The sequence below is a fragment of the Bradysia coprophila genome, unplaced genomic scaffold, assembly GCF_014529535.1.
Source record: "Bradysia coprophila strain Holo2 unplaced genomic scaffold, BU_Bcop_v1 contig_358, whole genome shotgun sequence".
Lineage (NCBI taxonomy): Eukaryota > Metazoa > Arthropoda > Insecta > Diptera > Sciaridae > Bradysia > Bradysia coprophila.
In genome coordinates, this window is record NW_023503616.1 from 5,252,009 (window position 1) to 5,274,376 (window position 22,368).

At 33.1% G+C, this 22,368-nt stretch overlaps 4 protein-coding genes and 1 long non-coding RNA gene across 6 annotated transcripts in view; 2 read left to right on the plus strand and 3 right to left on the minus strand.

The window, feature by feature from the left end:
- LOC119081525 overlaps positions 1–22,368 on the minus strand; it is a 298,236-nt gene that overhangs the window by 203,793 nt on the left and 72,075 nt on the right. The window lies entirely within an intron of this gene.
- On the minus strand, positions 623–4,330 carry LOC119081507 (lipopolysaccharide-induced tumor necrosis factor-alpha factor-like). Of its 2 annotated transcripts, none has more exons than XM_037190516.1 (4): positions 4,132–4,330; positions 1,163–1,384; positions 956–1,094; positions 623–879 (listed from the first exon to the last, which is right to left on the minus strand). In XM_037190516.1, exons 2-4 carry the CDS (start codon positions 1,290–1,292, stop codon positions 777–779), a joined length of 372 nt encoding a protein of 123 aa, XP_037046411.1. In that variant the 5' UTR covers positions 1,293–1,384; positions 4,132–4,330; the 3' UTR covers positions 623–776. The 2 variants fall into 2 exon arrangements, with proteins under 2 accessions (XP_037046411.1, XP_037046410.1); XM_037190515.1 differs by lacking the exon at positions 4,132–4,330 and adding an exon at positions 1,552–1,801.
- Positions 6,368–7,574, minus strand: LOC119081516 (lipopolysaccharide-induced tumor necrosis factor-alpha factor homolog). The gene is made up of 3 exons (XM_037190526.1): positions 7,419–7,574; positions 6,641–6,767; positions 6,368–6,572 (listed from the first exon to the last, which is right to left on the minus strand). The coding sequence occupies exons 1-3, from the start codon at positions 7,450–7,452 to the stop codon at positions 6,470–6,472; spliced, it is 264 nt and encodes an 87-aa protein (XP_037046421.1). The 5' UTR covers positions 7,453–7,574; the 3' UTR covers positions 6,368–6,469.
- Positions 12,447–13,301, plus strand: LOC119081513 (lipopolysaccharide-induced tumor necrosis factor-alpha factor homolog). The gene is made up of 3 exons (XM_037190523.1): positions 12,447–12,783; positions 12,924–13,041; positions 13,101–13,301. The coding sequence occupies exons 1-3, from the start codon at positions 12,690–12,692 to the stop codon at positions 13,228–13,230; spliced, it is 342 nt and encodes a 113-aa protein (XP_037046418.1). The 5' UTR covers positions 12,447–12,689; the 3' UTR covers positions 13,231–13,301.
- Positions 14,756–16,359, plus strand: LOC119081496 (lipopolysaccharide-induced tumor necrosis factor-alpha factor homolog). The gene is made up of 4 exons (XM_037190499.1): positions 14,756–15,083; positions 15,857–16,001; positions 16,074–16,274; positions 16,315–16,359. The coding sequence occupies exons 1-3, from the start codon at positions 14,891–14,893 to the stop codon at positions 16,174–16,176; spliced, it is 441 nt and encodes a 146-aa protein (XP_037046394.1). The 5' UTR covers positions 14,756–14,890; the 3' UTR covers positions 16,177–16,274; positions 16,315–16,359.

The window sequence follows — 22,368 nt, forward strand, 5'->3', positions numbered from 1 at the left end:
TGTTTGTTTGTTTATTTATTCATCATGAAATCTAACAGAAATGACAAGAAACACACAATCATCCTAATTCAAATAATGGTGCTCCAGTCTGTCAGACACGGTGTCTAACACGTTTTAGAAGACATCCGAAACTCTTTCACAAATAGGAGAAGAAACTTGAAAATATATGAAGCCGATTTTGATCTTGAAATACTCTAAATTGGAGGTAGATTGCAGCAACAGTTTGATCGACAATGACTGTTCGCTTACTTCTCTCGTTGAACATGTTTTATGTCTCTTTCATCTCAGCCGAAGCCACTTAAGGGCTCTACCTCGACAAACTATAACAATGACATTCCAATCCAAATCATTGTGCTATTTTACACTCATCTCACCACTGCTCACAATTTTTGGTGCAATCCTGATGGATGAAAGTTTCGAATAATTAGAACTTCCCAAATTGAAGGAGCGATACGTCACAGAATTGGTTTTTGATTACGTAAATTCTAAAGAATTTTATCATTAATTTAAGAATAGAGTTAGGGCGTACAACTCCGGTTTTAAAATGTCCCATTGAATGTCTGTTTATCGATTGGAATGTGGTTTATATGGTGTAGTGTTGTATACTTATTAATTCTTTTTATCGACATTAACGACATCTTTTTTACTGTTCCAAAATATATATATTTTCCATTTCTCTTATTTTATACTTAAAACTTTTAAATATTTTAGTGCACGTTTTCCTTAAGCATTCATATATCACACACATAGTACACAAAATTTGTGATTTCCATAAACTACGATTTGTACGTTCCAATGAAACAACCACAATTCGGGCAGTAGTGATTCGCATTCTTGCATGAGTCCATAACGTAAGGAATCCAAGCGCAGGGCCAGCATCTAATTATTGTACGAAAAAAAAAATTATTTCAATAAGCTCATTCACCTCAGTGGCTGTGTGTAATAATAAACTTACATAAAAGCGCACAATAGTCCAGCCATTATATGAGTCTTTGTTGATGTTTCATAGTCCATTCTGGTCACAACATGTTGACGGCAAGATGGACATAATATCGAACAGGGATTGGGACCCACATTCGGTGTAGTAATGACGTCTACAAATTTTTCGTAGAATAATTTAAAATAACACGACACATCACTCAATACAATATCGGGTTCTTACGTTGAACTAGATGTTGCTGTTGCGGCTGAAATTGGTAATTCGTTTGTCCGGCCTCGTAGGCTGGTGGTGGTTGAGGTGGAACATAGAAGCCGGCTGGAGGGGCATTTTGTGGTTGTCCTTTTGGGTCCATTATATCAATTATTTGCTTTATACAGGCACTGACTAAGTTTAGCAGAGGATTTCCCAATATATTTCGTGTCGACGTGTTCGAAATGAATTACGCTGTAAATTCAATGATAATTTTGTTAGTTAGATTGCAGCACCGACTTGTACGATAATGACTGTTCGCTCATTTTTTCTATTTTTATGTACATGTTTTATATCTCTTTGTTGATTCAATGAGATAAGATAAGATAAACAAAATATTAATTATTATTTTAAACACGTACTTGGTGCGCTGAGATAAATATTTTTCGTCGAAAGTGCTTTACAAGATTATTTTCCTGTGTGCATACAATTTATTATGTCTTAAACGCCGATATACACAACAAACTTGCAATAAAATATTTCATCCAAAAGATATATATGCGGTGAGTTATGTTACGCTTCAATACTCTGAGGTGGCTTCTTTTAAGATTTCGCTATATTAATGTAACCGTACAGTGAATCACTCGAATTTAACTGGTTTGCTTCCGACACAAGCACTAACTTTATTTATACTTGTGTTCAATAAAGCTACACAAACAGATTAAGTAGGAGGAGTTACTGATGTTAACAATGTCACTATAGATAGAGCTTTTCTGTTACAGGCTTTTCAAAACAGCTGTCCAAATAACTTCATTTTTATTGACTCTGTCTGCCATTTCCAGCAATTTACAATGTTTAACTAATTAAAGACGATGAGTCATAAAAGCAGTTTTCGTACCGTATTCGAAATACAAAACAACAATTTGGAAGTAGTTTTATTATTCGTATTGAGTTTTATCGGTAGATAAAAAGCTACCGGAGTAGGAACACTTGACCTCCTGGATAAACACAGAACAATGAGATTTTTGGCAAAAGTGTTCTTTTGTGCAGCGAAATGTATGGAATTGATAGATTTTGTATCAAACACTATAAGTAGATACTTTACACAATGAAGTAATAGATTTAATGTTTTCTCACGATATGCTTTCAGTTTAAATGTCCTTAAAAAGCGTAACAGGATCCTATAAATGATACAACGGAAATATTGGCATCATAATACAGTACCTTGTACCTCACTAATTACACTTTTAATACCATAATAATCTCCAAGCATTTAACCGGAAAAACGACATATGCGTTTGGTTCTGCGGGGATTGACGAAAATAAATTCAACAAAAATGTTTTTGATTGATGAACTGTGGTAAGTCTACGAGTGAAAGTGATTTTCATTGTCAATTGTCACGTTACTATTTATAGATATAAATAATTGTTATACATAACAGAGCTGAATTTGACCGTACACAATATGTACAAATACGTCCATCGCTACGGTGCGTACAAAAATGTATGAGATCATAGACCGTTACATAAATAAAATCCAACGAAACGCACCCTTATGTGCAAACCATTTCATTCTAATATGTCTGAGGACATAATTTTGATGGCGCCTTTCCATTTCCACTATATAGTTATACGAACGTTGTATAATGTTGAGCGATGAATAAATTCCATTTTTCGGAGTGTTTTAATGATCTGGAAAGCATTTTTTGAAACGTAATTTATGTTGATACGGACATTAGTGGACTAGCCTGTGACTCTTTTATTGTTGATTGTCTGATACTGTTAAAGCAACAATATAGAGCTACAAGTAGAATGGTAAATTTTCGGTAGTCTGATATATTTAACCTAGTTTTGAGAAGACAAAGACACTGTTTCGCGGTAGGTGCTTATCTCATTTTTCATTAATCATGACGTAGCTGTGAAATTATCGAATCTGTTAGTTCTTTTGACTTAAAAATGATATACAGTGTATCGCATTCTTCTACCATATACCACTCATTTCAATCGAAATAATTATTAAATTCGATCTGAAACTCCACAGCAACAGCGTTGGAATAACATTATGTTGCGTAGTTCTACTGAATGTGTGCCTAAATGTTTGCACAGTTGTCTGGCTAACTGTGCTGTTGATTAATGATGAAAGTTTAACATAAATAAAAATTCTGTCTGAGCGATCATACGAAAGTAAGTTTTTTACTTCAACATTATTAGCGGGGCTCACTTGTATCTGATTCTGAGTCAATCGTACTGTAACCAATTTGATCAAGATTTTTGATATGCACAAAACTCATAGCTCAAAATCTATTCTCATCCGCAGATCAAATATAGATGAAATGTTCTAGACTAACAATCTATCCTAAATTAATTGAAGCATATTGCATCATTGTGAGAAAAGTCTAGATTAAAGTATGGTTACCAATTGTGCGAATAATTTATCACCCGGTTCATTTGCGTATTGTGATGACAAATAAATGTTGTTCTACTTGTTATTGAAATGAATTATTCAATTTCCACCTGTAGCTCATTGATTACGCGTCTATACGATTAGTCATGTTATTTACTTCGCTTTTTTCAATTTAAAACAGTGAATATAGCTCGAAGAGTGTCTACGTATCGGTCTAGTCTCACTGTTTAATGATTTTTATTTAAAATAAATATGTTCATTTATTGGCCACTGATCATTTGATAGTAAGAAAGCAACACATAAAATTTAATTGAATTTTTACCACACACACCCAGCCTTACTTTAAAAATTAGATAGAAATTGCACCACCAAATGAAACACAGACTCAAGAAGAGTATATAACTACAACACAACACTAAATACAAATTTAAATAGAAAAAGTAAATAGAAACAAAAAATCTTTCATATTAATGCACTAAAAAGAATAAAAAATTCATTTGAGTAAACAGAAAGCACAATTAATCGATCCAATGAAACGGATTAAAATTATCTTACAATTCACTACATATCTACACCACACAAATTGAAACCTACTTACCTGTATGCGAAACGGCTGCGGAGTGGTGAGCAATCGGTTCGGAAAACTCTCTCTCTTAATTGAAAATAAATTTCAGATTGGAAAATACACGATTTTGTTTAAACAACACTTAATGACTTATGGAACTTATCGATTTTCTTAAAATTATTGGAAAAATTTTATATTTAACTTTTTCTATGTGGTTTATGTCAGATCACACTCACTTAAGATTTATTTGCACCCGACTCTTAACGCTAATATGGTGGAAATGAACTCAAGTTTGATTATGCACTCGTATTTCGAATCACTGAACGAGTGAGTACTCGATTGAATTTTTATACAAATTTCCAAAATTAAATAACGTTGTGGGTCAAAGTCTTGTCTTAAATGCGAAGGGTCTGTTTTCTATACAGCTTCTGGTAATAATGTCAACATCAACATCTAAAAATTGTGACATAAAATAGATTCATTGCTTCATTTAGGATAACATTGCTAAATCTTCGCTATAATGCCGTGCCTTTAAATTGACCCACCTTAACGTAGGCATGTTTACATACCACACATCGTACAAATAACTCCAGCATTCTCATTAATCATTTCATTACCACCAATAAAATGGTGGAGTCTATTGTTTATTCGTTTAGATGTGACGTCAATCATTTTTACCTATCCTATAAGTGTATTTGATTACTTCATTACATTTTTAGACCATTCAATGAATCATTTTTACTTTGAATTTCCTTCATATCGTTATCACAGAATTACAGTAATCAAATTGATAAGATTAAATTTTAGAAATGACAAAATGTTGTTTCGTTTATTATTCTTGTGTCTTGAGGACTTGATGTCTTGATGGTGGTATGACTAACGCGGTTATTCTCGCGTTTGTTATCTTATTTTAGTCAATCTCAGTTTAATTGGGTACTCATGAAGTGGATTATTTTCGCGTTTTTTTCCTATTCAGGTTCCAGATTTATTTGATAATCTCCACTGTAAAATGAAAGCAAAATAAAATGGTCGAGTCTGGTTGTGACAATTGAATTTTGACAATTTTCAAAAATCAGACTCGATCATTTTATCTTGCTTCTACCTTAATTGAAGTAAGATTAGCTTTTTTGTTGGTTTTGTACACAAAATAACTGACTTCTTTACTTATCAAAACAAAAATTTATTTTCAACGGACGAAGGTAGACAAAGAATTTGAGTGTGTAATGTACAAACTACATTTATTGTCTTTTAGGTCTTTTAATTTTTTTCCTCGAATCACTTCTAGATGAGGGTAATCTTTCCTACAAAAATTGCAAAAATTGGGTGAACATCATATATAAGCTAATCCTAGATAAGTGTTACTGTAAGAAGTTATTCAAAAGCTACAGCAATCAATGGATTTAACATTTATAGGTTCCCTATAGTCTAAAACTGTGATCTTGGTCTATTAAATTGTTGAAAAATTTGTCTGAAAACTTCAGGCTGTATGAAACCCGAATGAAAGAGGTATCAAGTAAGTAGTAAGGTCACATTCTTTAAAACTACAGTTGACGTCAGCGAAATGTAGACACGAATTTGCTTCAACTGTTGTTTACTCATGCCAACAAAAGTGCTTTTACTTGTTTATACAGGTGGAAGACATACACGCGCTTGGTAGTGGTAAAACCCTATAAAAGACATATTAGCAGTTTTTTTTTGGTAGGAATGAACAAGCTAAAATCCAAATTCATGTCTAAAATCCACTAACTATATCGACCTGTTTCGAGCGTATTTTCGTGTACTTAGTGTACCATTTCACTCGGTCGGAAAACATTGATTAAAACTTCGAAAACTATTCGATTCTAAGAAATATCTGGCACAAATTGATACAGTAAAATAACCACAGCAGTAATATCACCTTCTGTCCTTGAGCGTTAAGTGCGCCGATACCAAATTAATGAACATTTATTATCGTATAGTGAAAATGTGGCTTGTTACTGATAAAACTAATATATTTTTCGTTGAGGTATGTTTTGACAATAAATATAGTGAAACATTCACATGTCAGTGACAATATAATTTGAATTGTTATGTTCAGGCAAAACTAGGTTAAAAGAACTTATCAAATACAGAAAATCTCGAATATGTTGTCCTTGCTGGTAACTATTCATTATTATTTTTATCATACAGGGTGTTATGCAAGTTCTGTTTTAACTTAATCAATGTGCAAACTACACTTCATATTTTTAAGTAATTTATTCACGCCGAATAATTTTTTTTCTGACTTTCTCAATCAGCACAACTTTTTGATAGTACAAGCTCCTAAACCACACTTAATTACAACAAAAAATAGAAAAAAGGAACACAGTCGATTCGGAATTATTTCTGCATTTCAATTAGTGTAACTTCCAATGAATGATCCACAACTTGGACAGTAGTGATTCGCATTTTTGCAGCTGTCAACACAATAGGGAACACAAATGCATGGCCAGCAACTTGAAAATTAATAGGTGGGGTCAGTATATTGCTAAATATTTTCGAATTAATGAAATGTTCAACTTACAAGCAGACGCATAATAGAAGAGCTATAAGATGCGTTTTAGTTGTGGATTCGTGTCGCACCTGAGTTCGAACACTAGCTCTGCAGGATGGACAAGTTACCATGGTTGATTCTGGACCAACTTGTGGACCTAAAAAGGATTTAGAAATTGACAGATATTAAAGGATTTTTTTTGGTGAAATAATTTAAAGCTCACAGTGGGTAAGCTGTGGTAATTAGAATCCTGAAGCTGATTAAGTGCACTGTACAGTTGTTAATATAGAGCACTAATAGCCATATTACCATTGCATGAAAATTAGCAGATACGAAAAATAATTAGAAGAAAAAATTGATTTATCGAATTGAAATTAAATTTAATGTGTTTTCCATCAAGAACCGCCGAACACATGTTTCATTTCAAATTACGGAAGAGCTGTTGAGTATTTATATATTCGGAATAACAATCTGGAATTATTTTTTAATTGAACTGTGTATACGTGACTTTCTTCCATGATAAATAAGAGAGACGACGTCATTGACCGATTTAATTTCCGCACTGCATACAATTATAAGACTTATTTGTCTCTGTTTCAACACTCACAATCATTGAGATGTAAGCTAAGAACATTTCTGAATTATTCGCCTTTATTAATCAACGAAATTCGATAGAAATTAAATGAATCGTCAATCGTAGAGACGTTTTTCATGTCTCCGAAACATTTAGAAAAACATGTCACACATTGCACCTTTGAAACTCATTGGAACAAACATTGTTATATTGGAACAAGTGCTCAATGCTTACCGGCAATAATAACAGTTGTAGGTTGTTGCTGCATTTTGAATTGCTTATGTAATTAGAATGCTAAGACTATATTGATAAGCGCACGAATGCGAGACAATTTTGATGCTAACTCTTTGAAAGCTTTTCGTAGACTGGCGCTGTTATTTGGAGTAATAATCGTATATATTTCCGAGCACATAGAAGAATGAATGACTTCATCCACTTGATCAAAATTATTAATTTATTATTTTTTAATTGCGACTAAGTATTGTAAAGTGGTAACAGAAAATTATTCTGAGAAAATTGCATAGGTTTGGTATTACACTTATCTTGTTTGTAAGAAGATAACATTATCTAATGGGACTAAATGATGGAAAGTGTGAAGAAAGCTAAGAAGGGATTCATTCGGATGCAAGTTCTGTTAAAAGTCCATTGGATCAATATACAAATGTATTGTGTCGCGCTCCAAGAGTATCATCGATTAGCATAAGTTTTGGAAGTAATTAAATTCAATTATGTTTCGGCTAAAATTCTAACGAATAATTGTTCCCAATTACACCAATTATTTAAATTACTTTTTTAATGACATTGAATTTGAATTGTTTATTCATTCGTTCTTTTCGCTCCAAAAGAATTTAGTAAATTGTATTTATGCAACTCAACATCATAATATTCGAAAATTGCGAACCTTATATACCTCTATTGCATAAACCTTGTTTAAAAAAAATGCCAAGATTTGTAGATAGAGGCGAGGGCTATAATCCCTCGTGACAAAATAACAATCTCCAAACAATTACGTAAGGTATTTGCGAAGCCCTTCGAAAATAAAAATTATCTCAAGAGTCAACGGTGTGCCCCCTGCATTTTCCTGCTGGAAATAATGTACTTTATTAGGCTCATGATGTGTATTACGACACACGGCCTTCGGCCACACATCTAGAGTCTAATAAAGTACTCAATGTCATAAATAACTATTATATACTCGCGGTTCACCAACCTACCAATATTGTCTTGTCTTGAATACATTTATATTCGAACAAATATTGGTTTTCCCAACTTTTTTTTATTATGCACATAAAGCAAAGGGACATCTTTTTGCGCTTGGTTGCGAAAAGAGAATGTTAAAGGCTAGGTTAAAGGACTCTTTTTGCCTTTAGTGCTGAAATCACATTTTCGCCACTCGTCACTAGCGCTTGTCGCCAAACTGGATCATGTATTGAAACACGCAAAGAAGTATGAATTTATCGCACACAATATAAACTAGGTCCCACCTTTTGGGCGGGTCGGGTCCCTTGACTGATAATTTTTCCAAAATAATTAATCAATTAAAGTGAAAGCAAAACAAAATTATCAAGCCTCATTTTTGTCAACTGAATTTCAATTGTCAAAAACCAGACTAGATCATTTCATTTTGCTTTTACCTTATATTACAGAATATTATAATCAAGGTTCTGAAAGAATTTTGTTTTTGTGTGTCACCGCCTTCGTGACCAACTCAGGGTTGTCTTAACCTGGTTCTTTCAGGTTTGATTATCTTATTTTATTTTAACTGATTTTTTCATCTGGGTGAGAATGGACAATTCCTGAAGTCCAAGCCTTTTTGTCACGGTATGGATGTAATAATCTAACACAATTCTCAATTTGATACATTTATTTCTACAAAAATGAAATGTTGTCACTTTGTATTCGTTTAAATTGTACAATAATCCAATAAGACCCGAGTTGTTAACTAATGCAGTAAGATACCGCAACTCGTGTCAATTACGGAATTCGATTCGCTCTAACCGCAAACTTATCGCTCGTCCGAGCTGTCTAATATTGCAATACGATACCGCAACTCGTGTGAATTACGACCATCGCTTCGCTCGGGCCGCAAACTTCACACTCGTACGAGTTGTCTAATATTAGGTTTGGCCTAGCCGCAAACTTCTCACTCGTTCGAGCTGTCTAAGATTGCAATATGATACCGTAACTCGTGTGAATTACGACCCTCGCTTCGCTCGGGCCGAAAACTTCACACTCGTCGGAGTTGTCTAATGTTAGAATTGCTTGTTTGTAATACTATATGCTCACTGTATATGTAATTTCAGGTACATCCGCCAACATTTCAAATGTCTTTTTTGTTAGGAATTTGACGTTTTCAATGAATTCCACTCAATCCACACAACTCACACTCTGTCTGTATCAGTATGATCTGCTGTGGTTTCCAAGGTTGTATTATTAGAAGGTTGCGCCAACAGCCTTTTTCGTGGTGGCATTAAATAAAAAATAATTTCCGTAGTGCATTGTATTTTAAATTAGGCGAATTCTTCGCTGTGGCATTATTGCGAAAATGAAGTAACCAGAACGAAGATAAATACCTAAATATCAATAATACCACTGTAGTAACCATTTTTATTTCTCCATTTACCATTTACCACAAAAATACTCCGTGTGAAAGAAAAAAATATATGAATTTTTGCTTTGTTTACTTGACAGTTCGCTATCTCAAGGAGTACTTTTTTGTTGAGTGGCAACCATACTTAAGTTAATGCGGTAAATTATTTTGTTTTCTTAAAAGTCATACGACAGTCCTAACAGTTTGTTCCAATTAACTGTTAATCCGAACTTTGACAACAGGAACGACAACGACTTCATTCAAAACAGACGTATCTTCTTCTCTCAGTGAAGGGAATCATTATCAATTACCAATAATTATCAATTATCAACATAGTAAATGGAATTGCTTCCGACCTTAATCTCGGGAATTCCATTCCTCGTCGATTAAAAAAAAATCATCCAAATCGGTTAAGAATTATTACTCAAGTTATCGTCATGACAAAAAAAATGGTTACAAACAATTACGTTTTTGATAACATTTCATACAATATCGCCACAACACATTAAATTATCATAAATTATCACAAAATCAATTATCAGCGGTATAATATCATGTATTATCAAGTATCAACAGAGTAAAATCCTGTTTTCTGGAATAGTTTCCAGAACCTTATATCCCGACATAGCCCACCTTCTAAAAAAAATCATCAAAATCGGTTAAGAATTACTCAAGTTATCGTGATGACAAAAAAAATGGATACAAACAATTAAGGTTTTGATAATTTTTCATACACTGTACTGTAAACTGTTACCAACATTTTAGGGTATTTTCTGGCGTAAGACCCTTGACTTCAGTCAAGGGAACAATATTATTATTACCAATTATTATCAGATACTTATTTTTCTGAAATAGTTTCCAGAACCTTATACATTGCCCATACTCGAACTTAACCTCAGAAATCCCATTCTTCTACGTTTTTAATAACATTTTATATAATATCACCACAACACATTAAATTATCATTAAATTATCGTTATCACGATAGCAATTATCAGCACTGTATTATCAATTACAATTATCAATAAAATCATGTTTTTCTGGAATAGTTTCCAGAACCTTATCCCGACATGGCTCATCTTCGAACTTAACCTCAGGAATTTCATTCCTCGTCGATTAAAAAAAAAATCATCCAAATCGGTTAAGAATTACTCAAGTTATCGTCGTGACAAAAAAAAATTATTTCAAACAATTAAAGTTTTGATAATTTTTCATACACTGTATGGTTACTAACATTTTAGGGTATTTTCTGGCATAAGACCCTTGACTTTCAGTCAAGGGAATAAGAGCGAATTTGGTATCACATTTTTGTGATTTTTCAAATCTTTGTTGCGTCGGTCGAAGTAGTGTACCGTCCAAAATTATTTGTTTCAATAGAAATTATCTAAAATATCAAACAATTTATTCAATTCCGCCTTGAAGACAAATTTGTGATAATACAGGATAATCCAGGAAAAATACAATTTATAAAGAAAGGACTGATCTGATTTGAAATTGTCCGACTTATTGTGGTTTTAGTGACGATAACTTCCAATATAAGCATTACATGCTGGACAGTAGTGATTCGCATCTTTGCAGCTATTGACACAGTAGGGAACACAAACACATGGCCAGCAACTTGAAAATTCATTGGTTCGGTCAGTACTACGGAATATTTGCGACTTAACTGAATGTACAACTTACAAGCAGCAACATAATAGAAGAGCTATAAGATGCGTTTTAAGCGCGACTTCATGTTGTACGTGAGTTCGAACACTAGCTCTGCAGGATGGACATGATGCCATAGTTGACATTGGACCAAATTGTGGACCTTAAATAAAAAATTGAAATTGAGGTAACTAAAAGTAGAAAAAAGAGCCTGTATTTCAGTCACTCGGGCTTTAGTCGTTAAAATATGTACTCACCAGTAACGAAAATGAAAGGAGGCGGTGGTCGTGCCATTTCAATTTGATATTATGACAAACAAAATGGTAAGGTTATATTGACAGCCCGTTTGAATTAGAGTAAAATATGATAATAAACTCTTTAGATTCTCTGAAGTCTCTAAGTTAAGATTATAGAAAATTATTTAGAATATTCAGATCCACGTAATTCAATAATCGTTGGGAAATGTTCAACTACGACAATACATGCAGTGTGATTGCAGTGATTGCTGAGTGCATAAGACTCTCTTGTGTCTAAGAATACTTGCGATTGACAAATTAATGATAAAACGCAAGCTTTGCACGTTTTCATGTATACGTGTAAATCAGTTAGGCTAAGAAAAAACTTTTTTGATGTAAACTCACTTCTCCAATATATAGGCGAAAGAAACTCCTGCTCTAAATGATGTTTTCATTTCCACCTGTGGCATAAAAGCTTATTGTGCAATGCGATTGATTCCACATGCGATTGTGCATTAACTTTTAATGTGAAATATTCTTTCAGTAGAACGATGAAAAATTTCTAATTTATATAATGACGTCATCCGACGGTCGTTGAAAAAAAAAATCTCTCTTAAGTTACTTAACGACTTGATGTCGAGTATGTTATATTCTTACGCAATCGTATCTGTGTTCATGAATTCATACTGACTCCTTTCTATTTACATAATGTGGGCGACTACGACATAATACAGTTGTGTATCGTCGTTATGTTTAGGACAAAATTCTCTTGTCGAATATTTTTAGGTCAAATGGTACCTCTTTAGAGCGAAAGAAAATTCGGCAGACAAAATAGTTTTTTGTTGAACGTTCTCTCAATTTTTGTTAAGGTATTAGTTAACACGAACCGCAGAAAACACGCCCGTTGTTCGGTGTATTTTTATTTTTATTCTTCTGCTGATTCGAGTAGTGTCAGAAATATCTAAGAAAATAAAACACCAAAGAGCTCTTCGACTCTAAACTTTTTTTTATTCATTAATAAATATTATAAAAATGCAACAAATCTACCAGATCCAATCACCATACCAACAACAACAACAGCAACAACCATTACCTGTTCAACATGTTGTGGTATTGCAAATTCCGAGTAAGTGAAACATCTTTTTTTCGAATTTCAAATCAGATGTTTTTTACAACTCAATAATCTTTCTTTTGACGAAACGTTTCATTAGAAGAAAAATTGATGTAAAAATAACAAATCAAATGAATTTGTCATTCAATTTACAGTGGAAGATCATCCAGTTCATACTACCTGTCCATCTTGTCACGCAACCATACAGACGACAGTAACCGAAGAGACAAGTGCAAATACACATTTGTTGGCTGGATTTTTGTGTATGATGTGGTATAAGTGGAAAATAAGTGTATTACAGTAGCTTCTTTCATTTAATTAATTATTTTTAGTTGCATACCTTGCGCAATCATTCCTTATTTTTGTTCAACAACCAAGAATTCAGTGCATACTTGTCCTAACTGTACTGCTTATATTGGGACATACAATCCTTTTCACCGACGACGCTATAATAGATGGTAATCATTGGAAATACAATAAATTTGTTTTTGACTTTAATAAATTAGAAACAGCAACAAGTTAACACAACTGAATTTTTCAACTATTCTCTAACGACTACACAGAAGAAAGTCGTGCAATATTTTCAATAGTAAATCTTGTATTTGAACTTTGGAGTTATCACACTGATACAAACTTACAAAAAAAATTCTAAATGTTCAGAGTTTGAACTTTGCAGTTATCTTACTGATACAAACTTACAAAAAAAAAATTCTAAACGTTCAGAGGGCGTTCCTAATATCGACAGTACATTTTTGCAATGAAAGTAAAATCTTTTCTAATCATAAAACTTAGTGCCCATTTTTGGACAAAACTTTACACCGTGAAGTCATGGTGGCACATTTTCGGTGAAATGAAAAAAATGTGGGTCATGTTGTCTACCACCGCTTCACAGAGATAAGAACGTTTTGGTAAAAAATGTGACCATAAGTTTTTTACGACAAATTTACGACAAAAATCTCAAACAATAAACGATAAAAGTGCCAGGAAGTATATACAACAACATAGAGTGAAATACTCCTCTTTTGATTCATTATCATCAGATTCGGATTAACACTTTTCGACAGAATTAATAGAATATTTGTAGAGACAAAGAATATATTCCTATAGGAAATAATACGAGACCCTTCCAATAATCTGGATCTTAGACAGATAGGTAACAGAAAAAATTAAAAATTTTATTGAAAAAAAACAGTTAAAAATAACTTCGAAACTATTACGCATTTTGTAGGACTTTAGTCGAAATAATGATTTTTTTGACCAGTTTTTCAGACACTGTCAGTAAGTCCATATGAAATTAAGATCACTACAATTATGGATCAGACAAAATGAAAAAATTGTAGAAACCAACTGTGAACAAAAGATTGGTTTTTAAGAGAAAGCTTCTTTCCTTCCTTCTAACGAACGGCTATCATCTGTTATCGATAACACGACTAACTAAGGGTTAAACTACAAGCTACAACCAATGCGGTATTATGCAGAAAAAGGCCTGTTTAAAAAATGAAGTAGAAGAAAATGAAGTAGTAGTTAAAAATACTTAGATCAAAATGAAGTAATAGATCCGATTCTACTGATACGGTTGCCGCTTGTGAAATGTTAAGGTGACGACTGTGTCAAAGTAATAATTCTTAAACTCTTGACAATTCTCACCCTTTGTATTAATTAAAAATTTAAATTGAATTTATTATGTAACGCCAAATAGTAAATAATTTATTTTGAGCCGCCAACATTGGTGAGTGTCTGTTCTATTTTATCATTGATGACACATTTTTCGATATTAATCACTTGTATAAGTACCATGATTTAATAATAGCAGATCTTTGGTATTTCGTGCTTGAATGTTTCACTCTTTGTTCGAATAATGAAATTGAATTTTCCGAAAGAAATTTAAATCATTTCCATTCCAAACGTATTTATTTTATCAATTTGACTAATCTAACTGTGACTTTATCTGATAAACAACTGTTTGCTTGATAAGCTCGGGACATAATCAGTTATTTCGCTTCACTAGCGATGTGTCAGTTCCATTCTTGCTTTTATTAACGCCAAAAGAATATGTCTATTTATCGATAAATTAAACAGAAAACAGACTATAGAACGAAAACTAAATTTTAAAAACGAAAAAATGGATTCGAAAATACATTCACCGCCATCTCCTCCTCCCGCATATAATCAAGCGATGCAGAATACCGATAATGAGCAACAGTTTGGGCAAAGCCAACAGCCGCAACAACAACAACAGCAACACTATCAACCTCCTTACCAACAGAATGCATTTCCAATGCATCAAATGCCTCCAACGGTAGTTAACGAACAGAGTAAGTATTCTGTTGGCCATTGTAGAGAAAATGTGTCGAAATAATCAATTATATAATAATCTTCAGTTAATAAATGAAATCTTGAAGTGCCTAACCGGATTGGAAAAGGTTTATTACCACAAATTCACCGATTGTGTTTATCAGTTTGATATCATTTAACACCAAGTTTTTAAATTCAAAATTCAGCTATGTATACCTTTTGGTAATCGTCATCAGCTAATTAAAAAGACAGTGGGTGTTCCGTTCCATTCGAAGAACAAGAATTAATAGTAATGTTTTACCGATACTTTCATTGTGAGCAAATATAATCGGTCGGGGTTGTTATTAAACTTAATTAATTGAGTAAATAAACATGGCTACAATGACAGGATTTGACCGCTGTTATTTTGTCGCCTGTATCAGGTTCATATACAACATTTATCCTACCAATTGTGCCTCGAGTTTTTTTTTAGTAAATTAAACTGTCAATGGGACAGATAATGAAATGAGTTTTAGTGTGATCGTTGACCTCGCCTTCTGCTCGGGTCAGCACACAAACAACACCATTTCCATTTGTACCACTGATAAATGAATTCGTCCATGAAAATTGCAGAAAACTCGGGAAAATTTTCAGAATATTCGAAAAGTAATTCTTGAATTTTTTAAATTAGAAACTTTCAAGAATTTCGAGAGTTTTCAAAAATGTGTAAGAATGAGAACTAGCGAACATAGGCCCTGCTAATGTACCATAACAAAATTTCCATTTTATCAATCTAACAACTAAATCTGTTTAGTGGTTTCAGTAATTATGTCTCCTCAAGTCGGTCCTGACCCACAGATGATTACCTGCCCGTCTTGCCGAGCGTCAGTAATAACTCGAATGGAATACGAACCAACTACCAAAACACACATTATGGCAGGCTTACTATGTGTGTTCTGGTAAGTAAACTTTGCTTAAAGTTACTGCCGAATTTGAGCGTAGTTATAACATATTGATATTTAACATTCTAGTTGCTGGTGTTGCGTCTGTGTCCCGTATTGCGTTAATTCGTGTAAAAATGGAAATCATTTTTGCCCTAGCTGTGGTGCGTTCATTGGAACATACAGCTCATAAAATTGTGATAACTTACGCAATTCTCTAATTTGTTTTTAATATTCCTTACACGTATTTCATTGTATTGATATCTGTAACAATTATTAGTTAATTAAACGTTGACAACAGAGAGACATGGATACAAACAATTTTTTTTTCTTGTAGCGGCTAGTCATCTGTTAACGACAACAAAAAATAAGGTTTTACCACTAGCGGGTGTTATTACTGACATAAAACATGGGTAAACAAAAGTAGTTAAAGATTCCATATCAAACACTATGCGAAAATTGAAGCAAAATAAGTCACAGAAGTAATCGTTATAATCCCCGTATAAGCTTTCCGTTTATAAAAGATAAACATACCTTTCACAAAGTATTGTGAATCAGTATTCGATGAAATGAACTACGGTGCACAGTAGACGATAATAATAGAAAACAACGAATCTAACACTCAAACCAAAATATAGAAGCTTTGTGGTGGACTGACTCACGCCATCTATTACGATACGCATGAACTTATTCAATTTGTTTGTAAATGGTTTGTGCATCGGATGATTATATTATTTCAAAGCACTATACAGTAGTGGCATGTTTCATTTTCATTTACATTTCCTAATCAAGCATTGTACTTACGAGGTTCCAAGTTGTGTATTTGACAAGTTGGGAATACAGTCCTCCCCTTCGGGTCGGGCTGTAACACCCCACTTATCAAATACACAACTTGGAACCTCGGAAGTAATATACTGATAATGCGCTATATATAAAAGAAAGTTACTAAGTCGTCAGTAAATCTAACTAGCCATTGATGCTATGTTAAGCCTTTAAAACCGTGTAGGATAAATAATGTAAATGTGGGTAATGGTTTCAGTTTTTTGTAAGAAATAGGACGTTGATTTTTGCCTAAACTGGATGTGTTATATGCAGACAAAATAGTTTGACCTACATTTGGTCAACCCAAAATTTAAGGAAAAAATCGGTCGCCCATATATCCGCATGAAAGTTTATGTATATATGTATAATAAGCCGTATATACTACAACGGCGTAGCCAATACCAACACCTAAACATATTCCAACGTTATGCAACGACTTGACTGTAAAAGCTATATAAACTGGCTCATACCTTTCTCATCCCTCTTTCATACCCCGCACATATTTGACCTAGATTTTCTTCGTTCTTCATACAAAGAGAATATCAATTCCATAGCGAGAACGCCAAACTGGCGGCGTTATATTATTCCCATTTTATTATTATGCTGGATTGTGGACATTTTTTCCGTATATACACACATAGCTCACAATTTAGTTTTTTTTCTGCCGTATTTGTGTCGCACTAACGAACTAAATTGTTTTCTCAATTTTTCATCGAAAGCTTAGGGAAATATTCAATCAATTGATAGTATCTTAGTTACACATAGAAGAATTTGATTGTTTCAATTCTTTCATGATCACCATCAATAAAATAGGTGTCAGAGCTATGCTTTCTTTTCCACTAGATAGTGAATAGTAATTTATGCGAATAAAAAATTAGTGTGAGCATTGTGAGTTATTGCCCTAATAATGATTCAATCAGCAATGTGCAGGAAGCGCTTGTGCGCTGTTTTCCTCTTACCCAATTTCAGCTAAAGAAAACACGGAAATGTGTTTACATCTAAAGAGCGAGATACATATGCGATAAGTGTTAACAAAAATAACGCCAGAGTTAAACGTATGTGAAGTGTATACAAAGGAAAACGCTGAAACTCTTTATACCAAACTTTTATTTACATTTACACTGTCCAAATATTTTCTTTATTCGGCTGTATTTTTGGCTTTTGACCCACAAACAACTATTACGACATAATATTCATAAATGATTGTGTGGCATATGCGTTTCACCAACTTTATTTACATTACATGAGCAACGCATCTATGGAATGGAGTATTCTTATTCAGTTTTAAATACACCTAATCAATATAATAACATCAACCTAAACTTGTCGACGATATTTATCTATCGTCTTTTTTATGGATCGATACAGAGTGAAAGAATGTAGAAACTAAATTGGATGAGACAGTCATCTGGCGATTACCACATTCTACCACAAAATGCGAAACAGAAATTACATAAAATAAGCATAAATTTAATTCCAATCGAAGATTTAACTACTAAAACGATTCACGAATCCATAAAAACTATATTTACACGAGATCTGTACGCTTATGCACGTATAGATGTGTAAAATCTAGGTCAAATCTACGTATGTGATAGATATAGCTTATACTCACTGTTGGGTTGGGTTGGGTTATTTAATGAAACTTATGAAAATTTCATGTAGCTATATTATTGTGATGCAAATGTGTGTATACCGAATGTGCTTGGAATTCTGTCGTTCTATTTCTTTGAATGACTCTATGAATGATGAAAATGCAAATCGAAGGAATTATTAGCAAAACGCAGAATTTTCAATGAGTTACAATTGGAATAAAAGCAAAAAAAAATAAAGTTTAACATTAAATATGATCCTTAGCACAGTATGTGTTTGAAAGGACTGTAGTCGTACCTTGTCGGAAAAGTAAATAATAAAATTGAATTTTTTCCCAGTCGAAATTTTTGTTGCACGACCAGTTTACTGGGATAAAACCAAAAAACCAATTCAATGTCAAGACTGTCAAATGTGTGTATCTAGAAATTATGTAGAATCTGTTGAAAACGAAAATGTGATAATTCGTTAATTTTGTTAAGTGTATCGACAAAACAATTAATCGCTAATCGTCTGTTTATCATCGATTACAAAAATGTCAACCTAAAGAAGTACTAGATTTATTATTAAGCATAAGAGTGAAACAAAATAAAACAGATTTAAGCTTCAATCGTGACACTTGTCATTCATAAACAAGAATTCGAAGCTTGTTCGTCACAGTTCTCATCACCGACACTAACCTTACAATGTTGACTGATAGCACCTGGTACAAACATGATGTCAGTAAGTAAATGAACTATTTTTTTTAGATTGTCTTGATACATTTATGTAGTAGTTTGCACAGGTGGTGCCTCTCATTCCTAGATTTGAAAAAAATAGAAGAAAAAAATTGCGTGAAAAAATGACATTACAAGACTGTTGAGCTAAGCTACAAGACACGAATGTGACAGATGTGAGGACTTATATAATTCATGTGCACGGCAGAGTAAAATAAAACAGGTCATAGCGGTGGTTTTGACGAGGGTCCTAAATGCATAAATAGGCTTTTGATTTTGGTGCAAAACGCTGACTAATACAAATGCATGAAATGAATACGTAAACGATTGTAACGGGATTTGGGTCCCTACTTTGAATGTATATTTGCGTCCTCTGCTCCTGCCTGGTTTACTTTACTCTGTCGTAGTCATGTGTAATTTGGAAAGAGAAACTCACTCGGTTGATTTTATAAGTATGGACATTCAGCGAATTGTATCACAGTTTCCATACAAAGCCGCATATATATTTGTTAGACTGGGAACTACTGGACATTTGCTAATCGACAACGACACAAGGTATCAATTTTTTCTTCAGACTGATAAGGCGCTTAAATAAATTATCATCCAGAACGATCGTCCTAGATGAAAATTTAACTAAGGGCTTTATGTGTATATAGTATATGGCAAATCTATTGAAATAGTATATTTAACTCTACGCACCCCGGGAAAACTTGTTTTCCTTGACGGACTCTAGCATTCGGGTCTTCGCGAGTAAAATATAGCTTGTTAAGCAAATGGCGAGACCACCTGAAAAGGATAAGCTCCACCTTGAAATAATAATTTTTTGAGAACCGAATTTCTCAAATCGATGGATTATCAAACCATGATTTTATTTCGTTCATAAAATAGTTCAAAAAAATAATCATTCGCCTATTAAAAGGTACATTAGGGGTCCAAAAGGTCCAAGAAATAAAAGTGTCGATTTTATCCTTGCGCGCCCCTTAAACCAACTCGGATCGCATCGGCCCCATATATTTTTTTATCAGTAGGCCATAAAAATTTGATTTCCACGTGGTCCCCTAACTTTATCGACACTTTTATTTTCACATACGATTTTTAACCCCCCTAAAGTACATTATGTGGATTTAAAGGACATCTTGTTTGGGTCTTTTGCTAAAATAGCGATACTTTTGTATTAATATTGTTTCAATTTCAATTATGAAAATGGAAATGGCTCGTTGATCGTGTCCCGTGTCCCAGTAATTAAAACAATTCAGTCTCTTCTTCTAATTTTCTTTATCCGTTAAATTGTAAGAAAATTAATTATCGAAAGACGTTGTATTTTCCTCCATCAACAATAGTGCTTTCACAAAAAAATCAGCTCAACCGCATACTTTTATTATGTTTTTTCAAGCAATAACTTCGATCCATAAAACCTCTGTGTCCTATTTATATGACCCAGATTTGTTCAGTTTCATATAAAATATATGTAATGAAACTGCTTCAAGTGGTACAAAGTATTTTTGTTATTTGGGTTACATGAGATAAGCATATTTCTCTAACTTTTCTATACAGTAAAGTATACCAACCGTATATAACCCCCTAGAGGAATGAAAAACTTGAAGTGAAGAAAAAAAATGAAAAGGGTGTGTCGGTATATATAGGACTTAAAGCTTATTGTAACGTTGCATAAGGTTAAAGGTAAATGAAGGACGAGATGAAGTACCTAACATGCCAAACAGCCTCTCATATTTCGAAAATATACTGTCAAAGTACATTGTATTACAAATTAAACATAACATTAAAATACGTCTATGTACTTTGTAATGTGGCTATATGCTAAACTTTTTTTTTGTGTCTGAAAAAAATTATCGAAGACACCAATTGAGCTGGTTTCGGAAACTAGGTCAAAGTACACATAAAATCCACTTCCTATTGAAAATATTATGTGCTCCTTAGGAAAATTAATTCCACTGGTTTATGTTTATATGTTCTCATATAAATGGGCAGGGCATTTTTTTCCACATATGAGTGAATGAGGATGTTCAGCTAATACAAGTTAAAAACGTAAAAGTTAGGAAAAAAACGTTTCACTGCCGTCGAAGTAAATACTGATGAAAAATTTAAAGCATGTAGCATGAATTTAAAGTGAATCGTCGATCGGCTACATACTGGTCAAATGAAGAAGGGTAACTGATTTATAATTAATTCGATCTCCCTAGTGACATCACTATTTTGATATGAAATTTCAACTACTCATTTTAGCTTCCTTACCGTTCTTAAACAATAATCTAAAAGGAAATGTCAAACGGCAGGGTAATGGATGACTGTAAAAGTAGTCGTAAAAATAGGTCGGTTTTTATAGTTGCTGGACCTTTGTTCAGAGTCGTAAATCAATATAAAACACTCAAGTTTTACTTGAGCTTGAGCTATTTAAAAATGTCTCAAACATATAGAATTTCGTCCACGATAAAAGATTTTCATTTAGTTCTATTGCTGTATAACAAGACACAGATCTGAGGACAAAGCAAGAACCTTTTCGAAACAGCTAGTCATCTGATATCAATAGCGTCGACAAGAATAAGCGATAGCTAAGGCTAGTATTTCTCTTATTTGCCTGAGCAAAATTTTTTTAAGAAATACTGAAGTAATAGATTTTGGATAAATAATAAAACATATTAGAAACCTCATACATATTTAGTAACAGCAAAATTATTTTGTCGCAATATGCTTTGCCGTTTCTCAAAGTTTAACGAAATTAAATTGTAGATATTTACCTATTTACATTTCAAACAGCCACCAGGACAGTTGCATCCTGTGTGACAATTTATCAAAATTGAAACAAACATTTTCACTTCCTCTATCATGTCCATGTCTACATATTTAATAATAAAAAAAATTCCATTTCAATTTCTTAATATACGAATTCATAACATTACTTCAGTACGGAATGAATATTTTCTGGTGACCCAGTTATTTTTTGAGATGTGGTGCGTGCGCATCTAATCAATACCTAATTCAAAATGGCCGAATTTTTTGATATGGGACGTTTTTCTATTAGAAATTTTTCACTATACTCTCACATTCCCATACTCACAGTGACTTGAGAATATTTTCACATTCAAATTATTTTTAATTTTTTCTGTTTTGTTTTCTACACTAAAGTTTTATAAGAACGGACATTTACTTAAACAAATATTTGATAGACATGAGATTTGTATAGTATACATAACCCACAGATAAAAATATTGTGTTTTTAGACGAACACAAAAAAAAAT

Excerpts from the sequence above, each read along its gene's own strand:
- LOC119081507 (XM_037190516.1), bottom strand. The coding sequence starts at position 1,292 with ATGGACCCAAAAGGACAACCACAAAATGCCCCTCCAGCCGGCTTCTAT. Across the intron at positions 1,095-1,162 it reads ACAGCAACATCTAGTTCAAC|ACGTCATTACTACACCGAAT; the intron begins GTAAGAACCCGA and ends AAAAATTTGTAG. Across the intron at positions 880-955 it reads GGACTATTGTGCGCTTTTAT|ATGCTGGCCCTGCGCTTGGA; the intron begins GTAAGTTTATTA and ends TACAATAATTAG.
- LOC119081516 (XM_037190526.1), bottom strand. The coding sequence starts at position 7,452 with ATGCAGCAACAACCTACAACTGTTATTATTGCCG. Across the intron at positions 6,768-7,418 it reads TACAACTGTTATTATTGCCG|GTCCACAAGTTGGTCCAGAA; the intron begins GTAAGCATTGAG and ends AATCCTTTTTAG. Across the intron at positions 6,573-6,640 it reads CTTCTATTATGCGTCTGCTT|TTGCTGGCCATGCATTTGTG; the intron begins GTAAGTTGAACA and ends TTAATTTTCAAG.
- LOC119081513 (XM_037190523.1), top strand. The coding sequence starts at position 12,690 with ATGCAACAAATCTACCAGATCCAATCACCATACCAACAACAACAACAG. Across the intron at positions 12,784-12,923 it reads TGTGGTATTGCAAATTCCGA|TGGAAGATCATCCAGTTCAT; the intron begins GTAAGTGAAACA and ends TTCAATTTACAG. Across the intron at positions 13,042-13,100 it reads GGATTTTTGTGTATGATGTG|TTGCATACCTTGCGCAATCA; the intron begins GTATAAGTGGAA and ends AATTATTTTTAG.
- LOC119081496 (XM_037190499.1), top strand. The coding sequence starts at position 14,891 with ATGGATTCGAAAATACATTCACCGCCATCTCCTCCTCCCGCATATAAT. Across the intron at positions 15,084-15,856 it reads AACGGTAGTTAACGAACAGA|TGGTTTCAGTAATTATGTCT; the intron begins GTAAGTATTCTG and ends AAATCTGTTTAG. Across the intron at positions 16,002-16,073 it reads GGCTTACTATGTGTGTTCTG|TTGCTGGTGTTGCGTCTGTG; the intron begins GTAAGTAAACTT and ends TTAACATTCTAG.